The sequence below is a fragment of the Eleginops maclovinus genome, chromosome 9 (genome assembly GCF_036324505.1).
Source record: "Eleginops maclovinus isolate JMC-PN-2008 ecotype Puerto Natales chromosome 9, JC_Emac_rtc_rv5, whole genome shotgun sequence".
Lineage (NCBI taxonomy): Eukaryota > Metazoa > Chordata > Actinopteri > Perciformes > Eleginopidae > Eleginops > Eleginops maclovinus.
The window spans coordinates 7,350,075-7,363,751 of record NC_086357.1 but is presented as its reverse complement, the minus strand read 5'-3'; the positions used below and the strand labels follow the sequence as shown (position 1 = coordinate 7,363,751).

The 13,677-nt window shown below is 40.9% G+C and overlaps 2 protein-coding genes across 2 annotated transcripts in view; one reads left to right on the top strand and one right to left on the bottom strand.

Annotated features, from left to right (window-relative positions):
* The window catches only part of kifap3a (kinesin-associated protein 3a), a 29,756-nt gene extending 26,747 nt beyond the window's left edge, over positions 1–3,009 (top strand). The window contains exon 20 of the mRNA XM_063892311.1: positions 1,664–3,009. Within this exon, the coding sequence (XP_063748381.1) occupies positions 1,664–1,763 (100 nt within the window). The 3' untranslated portion in view covers positions 1,764–3,009. The remainder of the gene's footprint in view (positions 1–1,663) is intronic.
* A 100-nt stretch (positions 3,010–3,109) lies between these two features.
* niban1a (niban apoptosis regulator 1a) overlaps positions 3,110–13,677 on the bottom strand; it is a 31,388-nt gene continuing 20,820 nt past the window's right edge. The window contains exons 5-14 of the mRNA XM_063891944.1: positions 12,327–12,491; positions 11,409–11,524; positions 8,462–8,566; positions 7,997–8,159; positions 7,721–7,908; positions 6,907–7,053; positions 6,403–6,513; positions 6,038–6,145; positions 5,846–5,957; positions 3,110–5,769 (exon numbers count right to left, since the gene is read on the bottom strand). Coding sequence (XP_063748014.1) covers positions 4,337–5,769; positions 5,846–5,957; positions 6,038–6,145; positions 6,403–6,513; positions 6,907–7,053; positions 7,721–7,908; positions 7,997–8,159; positions 8,462–8,566; positions 11,409–11,524; positions 12,327–12,491 — 2,648 coding nt within the window. The 3' untranslated portion in view covers positions 3,110–4,336. The remainder of the gene's footprint in view (positions 5,770–5,845; positions 5,958–6,037; positions 6,146–6,402; positions 6,514–6,906; positions 7,054–7,720; positions 7,909–7,996; positions 8,160–8,461; positions 8,567–11,408; positions 11,525–12,326; positions 12,492–13,677) is intronic.

The following is a 13,677-nucleotide window of genomic DNA, read 5'->3' as shown; positions in this document are numbered from 1 at the left end:
TATTCAAAATATCCTGTCCAAACCCCTCTGATTCATGCTGAATCTAACAGGTTGTAAATGATGAAGTAGATGTCATTTATGATGCATCGTCTCCACTAAAAAAAACAAAATTAAATGAATTCATAATAAAAAAGATTATTACCTGTTTACAACAAGCCATAATTGAACAGATAAAATACCATGAATGTATTCGGATTTGCTGTAAGAGTGTTTTTCACCCTTAGATCATTACTGTCCTAAATGATTCTAAACTATGGCTGAGCATCAGGACTGACACAGGTCCTGCACAGTTCCTGGAAGTCCAGGCTGGGGTGTAACCGGACAGTCGGCAGTGTCTGAGGCTGATATTCGGGCCGGCCGGCCGGCGGATGCTGTGACTCAGAGCTCTGAGCAGCCTCCTTTAGCCCGGCTCTCAAATCCCCCCTGACAGCCGTAGCGTGCAGAGAGGGAAAAAGACATATTTCTGCCTGGAGTGGAGATGGTGGTTGGTGGGGGGGTGAAGGCAAAACAGAGTGGTGGAGGAGGAGAGGAGCAGTTGGGGATATTCTGCAAGCTGTGTAACTGATCGCTGGAAGTGATTTGGCTAAAAACAACACGTCATTATAGGCGCTTGCAGGGGCAAAGCAAACAGCTCGTATTTTAGAAGTACGGGAGAGGACGAAGGGCTGCACAGCAAACACTTGGAGAGAAACACGGGGATGAATGTGTGAGATGTGGTGTCATCCATCAGAGCCCAGCTTATCCATCAAGTGCTCCATACGTCGCCGTGACCCCATCACCAGACTCAAAACTTCCAGCAGCTGGTCAGAAGATGGAGCGTGAAATGGGCTTCCTCCCTCTGTATCCACATCCCCATAGTAACTGATTTATACGGTGTAGATTCAGGCCTTTTATCATCCCCTTACACCGGCCCCAGTGTGCCGGGCGGAGGGCAGCCAGGTCCTCCAGGTCTGGCCGTCAGCCTCCGTCCTCGTCACTGCGCTGTGTTTTGACATCTCTACAGTTTTTTTTATGGCTTGGCAACTCTAATGTTTACCCCTCCAGCCATAAGCAGTCTGTAACGCACACACTCATTGTGGATGTCCAACACCTGGACCAGGGCAGATGAATATTACATTTACTCTTTTATTAGATGTTTTTTCACCTATAACTGAGTGATTGGGTTGGTCCTGAGAGTGGGGGGTTTCCAGAGAGATGGCTAGTGTCAGAGCTCCACCTGGTGGTGGTGGTGCTGGTGCCTTTTGCTTTCAGTATTCCCAGCAAATGTTTAACCTGCTTCGGGGGTTTGGTTTCATTGAGATGTATCAGTGAGGTTTTTATTTATTAGTTTAGAACTCTGAGGTAGTAAAACATCTGTAAAATTCCCCAAAACAACTTCCTCTGAACTCTATCTTTAACCATATCACACAAATGTTCTATTCTACGTGCTCTTTAAACTATTGTAATATGTTCCCCTGAGCCTTTCCTAAAACATTTTGCAACCCATGTCACACTTGGAAAATCTGTGGTTTAAAAAAATCCGTCCTAACCATATCAAATATTGTTTTATAAATCAAGAGTTATGTTATAAAGATACCGCCAAATCTCTGTGTTTTTAATTCGGTCTCACCATATTTGGGATTGTAATAATTGTCCCCGTCTTTTCCCTCTTCTGCCCTCTCAGTGTGTCGGAGCAGTTTGTCTCAGCAGATCGACCAGTCAGCGCCTACGGCTTCCGCCCGGATGAACAGTTTTTCTTCAACTACAACACTGCCTCTCGGTAAAATCCTGGAACCTGTCACTCATAAATACTGTACTCATGTCTCTGATATTCACTGTATGCTACTAAAGCTGTGTCTACTGTGGAGGAAGTCAGTTTGTTTTCTTGAACAAAGTGTGATTTTGTTTTTTTAAAGCACCAAAAAACAACCGCAACATCCTTAAAACTCTGAAAGTATGTGATTTAGAGACATATTTTTTGTCTTAATAAACGTAAAACTAAACAATCCCGTCTATGGTGGTCAGATTACATTTCATTTGACTTTCATTCTGACATTTCTTTTAAATATAATTGTAATGTGCTTAAGTGATTCAAGCACACATGCTGTGTATCAAAGCCTTATCATTTTCTTTTTCATTAATACAATATCAAAAAGACAAAGGAAAAACATCTACATTTTTCAGAAGACAGCATTTGCTTCCATTCTTGCAAAAAAATGATTTAACTGAGCGTCAATTTGAGGATCATCAAAGCATTGCAGACCTAATCGAACCATTGAGTAACACACTAAACAAGTAGTTTTACATATATATTAAGGTATTTTGGTAAGACTTAATTTCTTGCTTATTTCTTGGACTTCTGCTGAAAATGTTATTTGGTACAAATTATAGGAAAAAAACTGTTAAATTGGTGCAGTTTTAATTAATTGTTGATTTAACTGGAAGTCTTTGAGTCAGTGTTAAGCAGGTCAAATGGATTTATTAGTCATCAATAAACCAGCATTTAAAAACTCAAATAAACTCTCAGATTACTGTCTGCATAATAAGAACCAAACTGCATATTTGTCTTTAAGGAATGTTGTAGAAAAATATTACAAAATGCACCATAAGATAAAAAGAATTCAGTATTTTCTTGGTTTTGCACGCGCACACACACACACACGCACGCACGCACACACGCACGCACACACACACACACACACACACACACACACACACACACACACACACACACACACACACACACACACACACACACACAAGCTCTGCAGTACACTGTAAACAAAGTATTAGTGTCATTTATCTCTATTTCTGTGAATGTAATTCATTTCACTCTCTCTTTATTTAGAGGTTTTTTTCTTTGTTCAGTATATCAAATGAATGGAACGCATACTATTGTAGTGAACCCATATTTAGAATGTAATCTCTCACAGATGTTGGATTACAGCTTTTTGATATTTCTCAGCAGTGTGTCTGTGATTGTCTGAAAATAAAAAGTTGTGCATCATAAATAAATATTTAAAGCCTGAAGCTGTTTGTTTTATTGGCAAATAAAATAATTTATAGTTTGTGTTTCCCAACATTGAAGCCAGAAATGTGAGCGATCACACACAAATAATTTCAAAGTACGTTTGTTTTATAGACTCTTTTTATTATTTATATTTCCACACACATTTTTCATTAATCAACATTCATCTGATTTACAGTAAAAGGTCATATGGTTTACACTCACTGTAAACGGTCCTACTAAACAGTCTGTGTAAGATGCTCTGCACAGGTTAAAAGGCACAGGTGTTCAAACTCTCTCTACATCCACATGACAGAAGCTGCTTTCCTTCATGTGACGTAAGGCATGTGACGGCAACACAGAGGTAATGTAAAGGCACTTGGATATGCTACTTTTCTTCAGCTTCTTTCAGTAGGTCCAAAATAAAGCACATTTAAGAAAAAACAATGTGCCACAACTACAGCTCTCAAATCATTTTGGGAATGGTATTTAGCTCAATGATTTAGCACAAATAGTGTGACGGTTCTCTTGTAGTCTGTTTAGAGAAATAATTCAACATTTCCCCCCAAAGTGAGCTGTTCAGACAGTAAACAATCTTGTGTCTTGCATAGCTAGAGTCATGACGTTTGACCTAAATAGCATCAAAACTCTGGGGAAGTGTTTCATTCAAAACACCATTTGTTTTACATTTCTGTTGGTCTTGAAATTAAAGAAATGTAAAACATGTTAATGGGTAAGCTCTGAAGCTTTGCTCGATGTAATTATTGGTTAAAGCCCGGCAAATTATTTCCTTGTGCTTTCAGTCTTTATGCTAAGCTAGGCTAACCATGCCCTGACTCCAGCATATATAGATATGAGAGTGCTATCCATCTTCATATCCTAACTCTGACATTGTAAAACATTCTTATATACTTTCAAAGTAAATTCTGAATCTACCACAGCATAATGACAGTTCCATAAATTCTTCACAATCTTGATAAAATAATTCTAAATCTAAGTTTTCTAAAATAGTTGTAGTGTTAAGTCTCAAGTCTCTGAGGGACAGAAACCCTGATGATTGTATTACACCTGAAACAGCGGATTATATTGATTTGTGTAAATGAGTTGTATAAATAATTGACCATAATTTCATGCATATGGGTTTTGTTTTTTTTAAGTTCATGGAAGCATTTCTGAAGGTTTTTCAGGAGTATTTTCCTTTGTTCTGCTCTGCGAACAAACATTTTGACTCCAGGTCTGTTTGAGGCTACCGTATGGTAATCATTTTGAAAATCATTTGGTTCACAGCAGAAGACTCCTAATTATTTTGTCTCTCGTCTTGCTGAAGCACAGTGATCCAGTTGTGATGCTTCATTCCTCCTCTGTTGGAACTCCACTTGGGTAACGCTTCACCAGCTCATCCACTTCAATCACCTCCATCACCAGGTCACGGATCTCCTGGACGCAGTCAATGGGTCGTGCTTCAGGGCTGGAGGACGTTTTGTCTTCTGTGGGCTCAGGAGGCTGAGAGGTTGTAGATTGTTCTGCCTCCACCAGCGACTCCACGTTCGTACCTGCCTCAACGTCCTCACTGACGGCTTCTGTCTGCTCCTGAAGACATGGATCATCGACTGCTATATTGTCCTCAGGCTGCTCGTCTGAGCTCATGGGTGAAGTACTCATGTTGGCCTCATCCAAGACATCAGAAGTCGTTGAGACTTCGTCTCCACTGCTCTGTGTTGTCTTCCCTTCCTCCATAGACTCCACATCGGACGGGATAGACTCACTTCCCACTGACACGTTCAGGGAATTAGGGTTAGAGACGGTAACTGACTCTGCTTCCTGTCTCTTCAGGTCCAGGCTGACCTCTTCAGGTGTGATTGCATGCATTTCACCACTAGAGGGAGCCTCTAACTTCATTTCTGAGCCTACACAGTGTGACTCTTCTTCACTGCTGGCAAACACTTGGCAACCAGATTCTTCTGCTGAGGTGTTTTCAGGTTCAATGGTAAGATCAGGACTTGGTAAAGGAACTTTTTCTGGTTCAATAGTTGTTTCTGAACTTGGTACAGGAGCGTTTTGTAGTTCAACAGAAGAATCCTCACCTGCTTCAGGAACATGTTCTGGTTCAGTAGAAGAATCAGGACTTGGTTCAGGAGCTTCTGTAGGTGCTGATGCTGCTTCTACTTCTGTCTTTATACTTTCTACAACAGTGGGGACTTCGCACAAAGTGATTTTTGTCTCTCTTGGAGCTTCTGTGGTCTGCATCTGAGGCTCAGCAGCCAACCCCACTGCTTCTGTTTCTACAGCAAACACATCCTCTTGGATCACTGTCTCAGGTGCTGCTTCTACATTCACTTCCTCGGTCTCACTCTCTTTGGCTATATCTGTTACATCTGGAGTCTCCAGGGCAACAGCGAGGCCTGCTTCTCCCTTCACAACTTGGACGACTTGTTCTGCTTTGGCCAGTGTTGTCTCCTCACTGACAGTCGGAGCTGCATCTTTCTGTTCGACCTTCCCCAGAGGAGTCTCAATGACTGTCACATCCGCCGAGGCTTCGCTTGGCAGCACACCGTTCTCCAGCTTCACTTCCTTCTTGGGGCTGCAGGACAGTTCGTTGACTGCAAGAGGAGAGGGGGTTGGGGGCTCAGAGAAGGTTCTGGAGGGGGAGGCAAGCATCATGGCGGGGCTGTTGGGAGTGGAGGCGGAGGGGGAGGAGAGGCTGGAGCGGCTGGACTGACTGAGGAGGTCTCTGCTGTCTGTGAACAGGTTGTACTTCTTCAGGCTTGCTGCCTCTTTCACCACTGGAGGAAAAAACAGGAAGGATTAGTGGTGTGTGTGTGGAGAAAGTGTTGCTATATCATCCTCAGTGTTACATACCTTTAGTGACCTCTTTGTCCAGTGTTTGCAGGAGGATGTTCTCGTAAACGTTCTCGACATGGATGTAGTTGGAGTGGTCTCCGTCGATGGTCTGCTCGAGACTCTGAAGCTCCTGTACAGAAACGCATACACAGTCAGGCTCTGAAACAAGATGTTGACTCTTCATCAAAGCTGTGTGTAGCTGAGACTCACAGTTTTGCAGGTGGGGGCCAGGTTCTTCTTGATGAAGGGCAGAGTGATGGAGACAAGAGCCTCCCTGGAGATCCTCTTCCTCACGGTGCTGCTGTCATGGTCATATTGCTGCAGCACACACAGGAGAAAAGTCAGTAATGCATTTTTTATTTTGAGTTTCCCCGAGGTATGAGTCTATTCCAACTTCAGTTTCACTACATGAAGTTGTCCCATGAAGATATATTGATAAACAAGTGGGCGTTCATTATAAATGTCTTTTGTAGCTAGATACCCAGAGAAATCCAGAATCTCGATTAAAATTGTTGATAAACACTTACATTTTTCTGACTGAATCTATATCCTGCATTAACCATGTTGTTTTTTACCTTGAGCACTCTGTGTTTGGCCTTGTCGATGGCAGAGCCGGGGTTGTCAGGGTTGTCCTGGACCGCTTTGTTGAGCAGCTGCCCAAACGTGTGGGCTGCATTCTCCATCAGCTGGAACACACCGAGGATAAGATCACACCAGGGAGCAGTTTAATGCCCCAAATACAGAGTGAAAGTAAGCAGCTGAAAGTCCCATCAGCGTGGAGTATCACTACAGCCAAGGTTTTCATTATTTACACTGAACCACGGAGTGAACGTATTAAAGAAACGTTCATTACAGTCACAAGTGTATCATAATCAAAAACACTTTAATGATCCCCTGGGGGAACTGATGGCTAATAAAATAAGTCAGTCAGATAATAACTTCTCCGCCCACGCTGTCTGAGCGTCTGACGGAGAAAGTGAATGGAAAAAGAATCATACTGTTCGTCTCAATGGTAAAAGAAGTACTCGGGTACCAGAACACATGTACTTTGTTACTTCTCTGCACTGCTGTGTGTGTACCTGCTGCAGGTCGATCTGAGCACTGTGGATCACTCCCTTGATGTTGGAGAAGCCAAACCTCTCTTGCAGGTGCTGCAATTTCTCCTGCAGGGAGCCGATTTTCTGGTAGCAGCTCAGCAGGTTCGGTCTCACCATTTTAGCAAGAGCCTGAGGCACAAGCAAAGGATGGGGTTATGCATTTTTGAAGCCCCCTCAAGAGTATTAAAACACATCCTTTTTTTAGCTTCCATGTTGTTTCCACACCATGTCTTAGAGCTCCTTAGCACGTCAAAGTTGAAAAGAAAGAACTCCCAACTGGGAAAAGTTGGCTTCTATGTTGCCTTTTAGTTTTATATAGTCAAAACATCTTTTATAAATATATAATTAAATATATTGTGAGACAAACACATATAAGGTAAAACCTGAGACCTGTCAGATCTTTTTTTTATCTGAAAAATGTCATTAAAATGTTTCTTTTGGTTTATATGTTCATTAAATCAGAACAAATATCATTCATCATTTCAGCTGGTTTGTTTTATGGGACAGATGTGGATATACTTCAGAGTATAAACAAAATGATTTAACGTTGTACCGTGAAGATTTACCGACATCAATTATGAATAAAGTAATTATTAAATAGTTTAAATGTTTTATTTTGTGACATGGGTTGGGCTCTTTCAAATGGCACAGCAACATATCATATAACCACTTAAAAAAAGTCTAGAAAAAAAAGGGGCCACACTGAAGAAAATTCATTCTGATGTGACAATAAAAGATGATTATTCCTCAGTTCCTTCGACTGAAGCTTTCTGTAAGATATTTATTAACTGCACACCTCCTTCACTAGCTCATTGTCCACCATCATCATGACGTCCTGGCACAGCTTGTCCATCATGTTTTCACTCAGCTGCCGTCCCTCCTGGAAACCCGAGCTGACGGGCTCCATCAGCTCCTCCAGCACGGAGCCCAAGTACGGCTGAACTGACTCACAGCACAGCTTCTCTGCTGGCTCCGATACTTTGGCTGGAGGGAGAAGTTAAACGTTTATTCTCAGAAAACAACCATGCATCACAGCTTATCCTGTGTTTGGCAGTCGGCCTCTGGACGTTACCTCTGACTTTTTCCTCCAGCTGCCGCCTGGACTCGAGGATCTGGTCCATGTCGGAGTGGATGAGAACCTCCTGCTGTCGGAGCGATGTTCGACATTCCTCCTTCAGTGCAGAAAGTCCCTCCAACAGATGCTCCTGGATCAGGATGTAGGCTGCCTCCACCGTCTGGGCAGAATCCGGTAATTAATCAAAGGTCCAAGATTTCGGCTGTATTAATTTGTTACTGCTTGACAATATGAAGCTTTAGAGCCATAATATAATGCAAGGAATGGTCCACAGCATGAAGGCACAATTTATCCTTTCAGATTGAACTGGGTTAAGTTTCTGATTAAACTAGAAATATAACGCTGCGATTGACATTAAAAAGCTCTTCATGTGCCAAATACTTTTTATTGAATTGAGAAGGAAACGGCAGTATCATCAGTCACAGGATATTAAAAAGGTATCAAGTTAAAAGCGTGACTCACAGCAAACCACACTCTCTTCTTCTCCGTCTTCTTGGCCTTGAGGCGAGGCAGCATGTCTTTCTCCAGAGACGGCAGCAGCTGCTCCATCACCACATTGGCCATCACCTGCAGACACACAGGAATTACATTATTGCTCTTTTCCAACACATCATTTAACAGCTCAACTGTCTAAAGCATTTCAGGGTTGCCAAAACCCAAAGGGATGTTTGATTGCATTGCGTTTGGCCACCTTTGAGACTATTCGATTGCTAGTCAATTTGATATGAAGGTATTTAAGAAATTGCATTCTATACAGATCCTTACATACAAACCTGCTCACATTTTACCTTATTTCAGATATCTATGTCTAAATCTAAAAATGACAAGAAGTTACAGCTCAGAAATGCCAAACTGGGCTTAAAGTCATTTTTAAAAAAGGTACATTTTTACACTGTAAAATTGTCGCACTTAATATGAATCTGGTAACAAATCAAAAAAAGTAACAAAATTAACAAAATTGCTTGACCTTGTCGACAAAGAACCTACCAAATTCTGATTAAAAGTGTGGGTTAACAACTTCAAATTAACCAACAAGGAGGAAAATGTCTTAAAACTGGATTTTAATACAAGAAAGCGTCTTATTTCCATTGAAATATGCTTCAAATATATATATTAACTCACTATTGGAATGAGAAAGGCAAAGAAATTGTAACTTACTGCTAAAATGATGCTGTTTTACAAATAACAAAAAATACTGATGTTGCCCATTTTGTAATCCAGCCTTGGGGAAATTAACTAAAAAGAACAAAGCTTGATAAGCCCCAAATGCCTCAACTGGGGTTATGAAGAAATCCTCTCACCAAATCAAATTCAGAATTCTATCAACTATTTTATAAGATGATCTGCTAGCAAACTAACAGGCAGAGACAGGGTGGCATATAGCACTGAGGATTAGTCCTTGTAACAGTTTTGGGGGGGAATATAGAAGCATACTTTCTTTGTTCAAGCGCATTTTTTGGTGACTCTCTTTTTCCTAACCAAATAAAAAGGCATCAAAATATCCAATAATAAGTCCGGATATATTATGGTATTGGGTTTTTTGATAAATTGCTCAACTGCTTACTCAGCTCAAACATGTAAGTGCTCACACTTTCTATCTCAATAACCGTTCGTTAAGTTTGACATCTTGACAGATTTTGTGATTTAGCAGCTGCCGAAACTCTGTGAGCTGTTTCTGCACTGTGCCGAACATTTCATTCATTCCTTGCATGTCTCAGCTCTGACTAGTTGGATCTGTGTGTGTGTGTGTGTGTGTGTGTGTGCGTGCATCAGACGAACGCTATGTGCAAGAAAGGAAAAAAAAATGCTGTTGAGTGAGGGCAAGCATGTGTTCTTTGGTATGTATTTGTACTACATGTGTATGAGCTGCACACTTGGGGCAGAAAACAGGAAATGTCTGAGTTATTGCTAAGATAAATTGGTTTTAAATTGTGTGTGTGTGCTTCCTGCAGCAAGTCCAACTTCCTCTCACCTTCATCTGATTGTGACTAAACACAATGTGAGCGAAACAACAAAACAATGGAGCATTTAGCCTGTCACCATGCTCTGTTTTAAAGAGCACCAGGAGGAAAACAGCAGAAAGCACCATGGCATAGCATAGAGCATGGAGAAGAGCAAAAAGAGGGTAAGGACAGTCTGAAGGAACTAAAGCTCCTGTCATCTCATGTTTCTCCAGAGAAAGCATGAGTGTGAGGATGCAAATGAGACCTGACCGATGGTACACACCCTGCAGCCTGTAAACACAGCAGGAAAGGGAAGCTGTTATAGCAACTCAGAACCTACATATATGGGCCTTATTATGCTTTCTGGGGGTTTCTCTTTCCCGTAGATTGCTATATAGGTGTTTGTCTATGTAAATAGTTTACAAAGGCTAAAATCCCTCCAGATTTTCTCTCCCACACACTCCCCCTCCATAACATGACATCACTTTGTAGCACTTTTGTCAATATTGGCTAGCGCTCCATCAGTATGTACATGATAGGGTGTGGGGAGGGACATCGGGGCACAACAGCCGGCGAACTAACCAATCAGAGCAGACTGGGCTCTGGTTTCAGTCAGAGGGTGAAAGTGGTGCTGCAGCACAGGCAGTATGAGAAAAATAAAGAGCTTTTTGAACTTTAAAGCATGGAGACATGTCACAGTAGAGACATACAAAACAAATATTAACCTGAAATTGAGCATAATAGGGTCCCTTTATAGACTCCTGGTCTTTAAAGTATGCGTGAGCTCACATTTTAATGTCGTTCTATGTGTAGGGAGACACATTTAAAACATCCTACTCCTGCTCTATGAATTGATGTCAGGTTCTTTAATAAAAAGTATTGTCAGCCGACCACAGGGTGCTGTTCCTCAAAAATGTTTTGGTCTCCCAGCTTAACATCTGTTTCATGAATGTTTTAAGTCATCTGCATACTCAAGTTTCTGCTTAACACACAGAGATAATAGTTCATGGTTCATCAGGGGATAGAGTGAGACTCAATCTACAGTGGAGGGTTGATGCAACAAGAGAGGAAAAACACAAGGGGAACACTACATGTGTGTCTTTCCAGTTTTATTAGACTTTTTTTGCAGGTTAGATGTCATTGCATGTTTGGTTTTTGAAGTTTTATCCTGGGGATTATAGTCATGAATGAATAGTTGTGTTTATTTGCTTACTCTGAAATTGAGATAAAATATGAATCTCATGTCGGTGTGTTGAGTCCAGAGTAAAGAGTTAGTTAGCATAGTTTAGCATGAAGACTGGAAAAGGGGGGAAACAGCTAGCCTAGCACCTACAGGCACCTTTAAACGCATTTAATAACAGAGAGGGCATTTCCCATAAATCTTCTTTATACTATTCCTTAACAAAAAGTGTAGATGATTCCTGTAAATCTACTAAGGATCTAAATGAATACAGTTTGGGACGTACCCTGACGTCACTTCCTATCAGCATGTCCCAGGACTCGTATCTGTCTTTTTCCTGTCTGTAGAGCTGGATGGCTTTGAGGAAGGCCTGCACTTCACACGTCTTCTTCTTCAGGAAGTCTGACAGAGAGGAAAGAGAGGAGATTTTAAAACAACCAGGTGAAGAAACTGCCAGAATAAAGCATCCTCATTCTATTTGTTTTTAAACTGTGATGTGAGCAGAATGTGAAGCTACATCTCCTTGCTCGGCTGCACAGAGAAGGGATGTTCTGCTTCAACATCATTATATAAAAAGGTCTAAAACGTCTCTGTTCCATGGAGCTGGTGTGGCAAGTCTGTTGCCATGGAAACTGCCGGAAAGTGGTTTAAGTGATGCAACCTAAATCTATCTCTCATCACTTGGCTGTGATCAGTTTCAGTTCATTCAGTCTGTTACAAGTAATGATGCATTTCTGCAGAGTAACATGGATCATTAGTTACCATCTAATGAGCTATACATGTTATAACGTTTGTTGATCAATGTGACACTGGAGATCAGACAATCATATTCCATATTCTGGCTGCATCTTACTCATTTTCATCATCCATAAATCTGCCTATTCTCGTAACAGATGAATCTTTTGAATGTATAAAAGGCCAAATAATATGAAAACTGTTCCTCTGAATTGGAAAACATCATGCTGGATTGGAGAAGGCTTAAAAACTAGAGATTAAGAACATCAACGTATGTTTTACTTTTTTACTGACGAAATGAATTGAATTGAAAGACAGTATATTTTCTCATAGACTTCTATGCAATTCACCTTCTTTCTGTAACCAGTGGAGTTGCCCCCTGCAGGCTATGAGATGGACTTAATGGCCACTTTAACCCACTTCCCCATTGGATTCATTTCCAGATTCTGAGGTTGCTTGCTGGTCTCACCTTGGTTCTGGTGCCTGATGCAGTCCGACAGGATGGAGAGGAAGGTGTCCTGTTTGGCCTGCTGTTTGAAGCAGAAGTAGGAGTCTCTCCTGTAGGGAAGACGCAGGTAGACGGGAAACTGTCCCGGCATCCCAGACAGAGGAGGACCAAAGTCCTCATGCACATCTGAAACACAAAGATCAGCTGAGGGTAAGCACCAAAACAGAAAGAAAGAGGTGGTTTTAAACACATTCGTGGTTTAATGTTTGGTTGGTTGGTTTGAATGTTTAGTCCAGAACAACTTTTTTATCAAGTATGATCTAGATTCTAGATCATACTTGATAAAATAAGGATGTCGTCTTTAGCTTTGAGTTAGTTTTGAGTTTTGACTCAAAGCTAAAGGCCATATCCTTATTTTTATCTGAATTTGCTTCATATTAAACACAATCTTCTTTTTTGGCAAATTATTTTAAAAAACTTCAATACTAAAAAGGTAGGTAGAATTACAATCTGTAACCATAACTGTAATAAAAAAGCTAGTACACAGTATTATTAACCTACCAATATAACATATTTTAAATATCACTTGAGCGCTATTAACTGGTATATCACGAAAACTGTACTGATTACTTTTCGTATTTGCTAATACCGTTTACTTTTATCTCAGTTAAGTTCTGAATGCAGGACGTTACAGAGTATTTCTGCACAGTATTAGTATGTGCAGATGTCTGATTACTTCTTCCATCACTCCGGGTGGGGAGATTATTTGTTAGTAAGGTTTGAAAAAGCAGAGTAAGGTGGAAATAAAAATTATAATTTTACTTGTGCTCTAATAATCTCTGCTCAAAACGTTTAAGCTTTACGACCCCATAATGCATGGATGTTCTTTAAAGCTTCAGGGAGTCTGAACTTGTGTTGGTAACATAATATCTGAGAGGAAAGGGACGCATGACTGACTCCTGAGCTCTCATATATCATATTATAGACTCTCACAGCTTCAGTGGCTGAACCACTAAGCCAGATGATCCTATTGGGGCTTTGAGCACCACAACACAGTGCTACTTGGCAGCTGATATTTTCAACACTCAGTGACTCACAGCAAAACAAGCTTGACTGATCAATTTGCGAGGAAAATAATGTAATATGTATTTTTGGATGAAATGTCCCTTTAACCTTTAAGCTATTTCTTGCTTGCAATGAGTTAAACTACATGTGGCTGTTTAGTTCCTGTTTATACTGGTTTTAAGTCATTATTTGAAATTTGAAACAAACAGAATTCAGGGATAGCCGTACCAGTCTTTATGATTTAAGTCCTGCTCTGTGTGTTTCTTAAACAATGTTTATTTAATTCCTTCAGTCCAGCTTGGCCCAA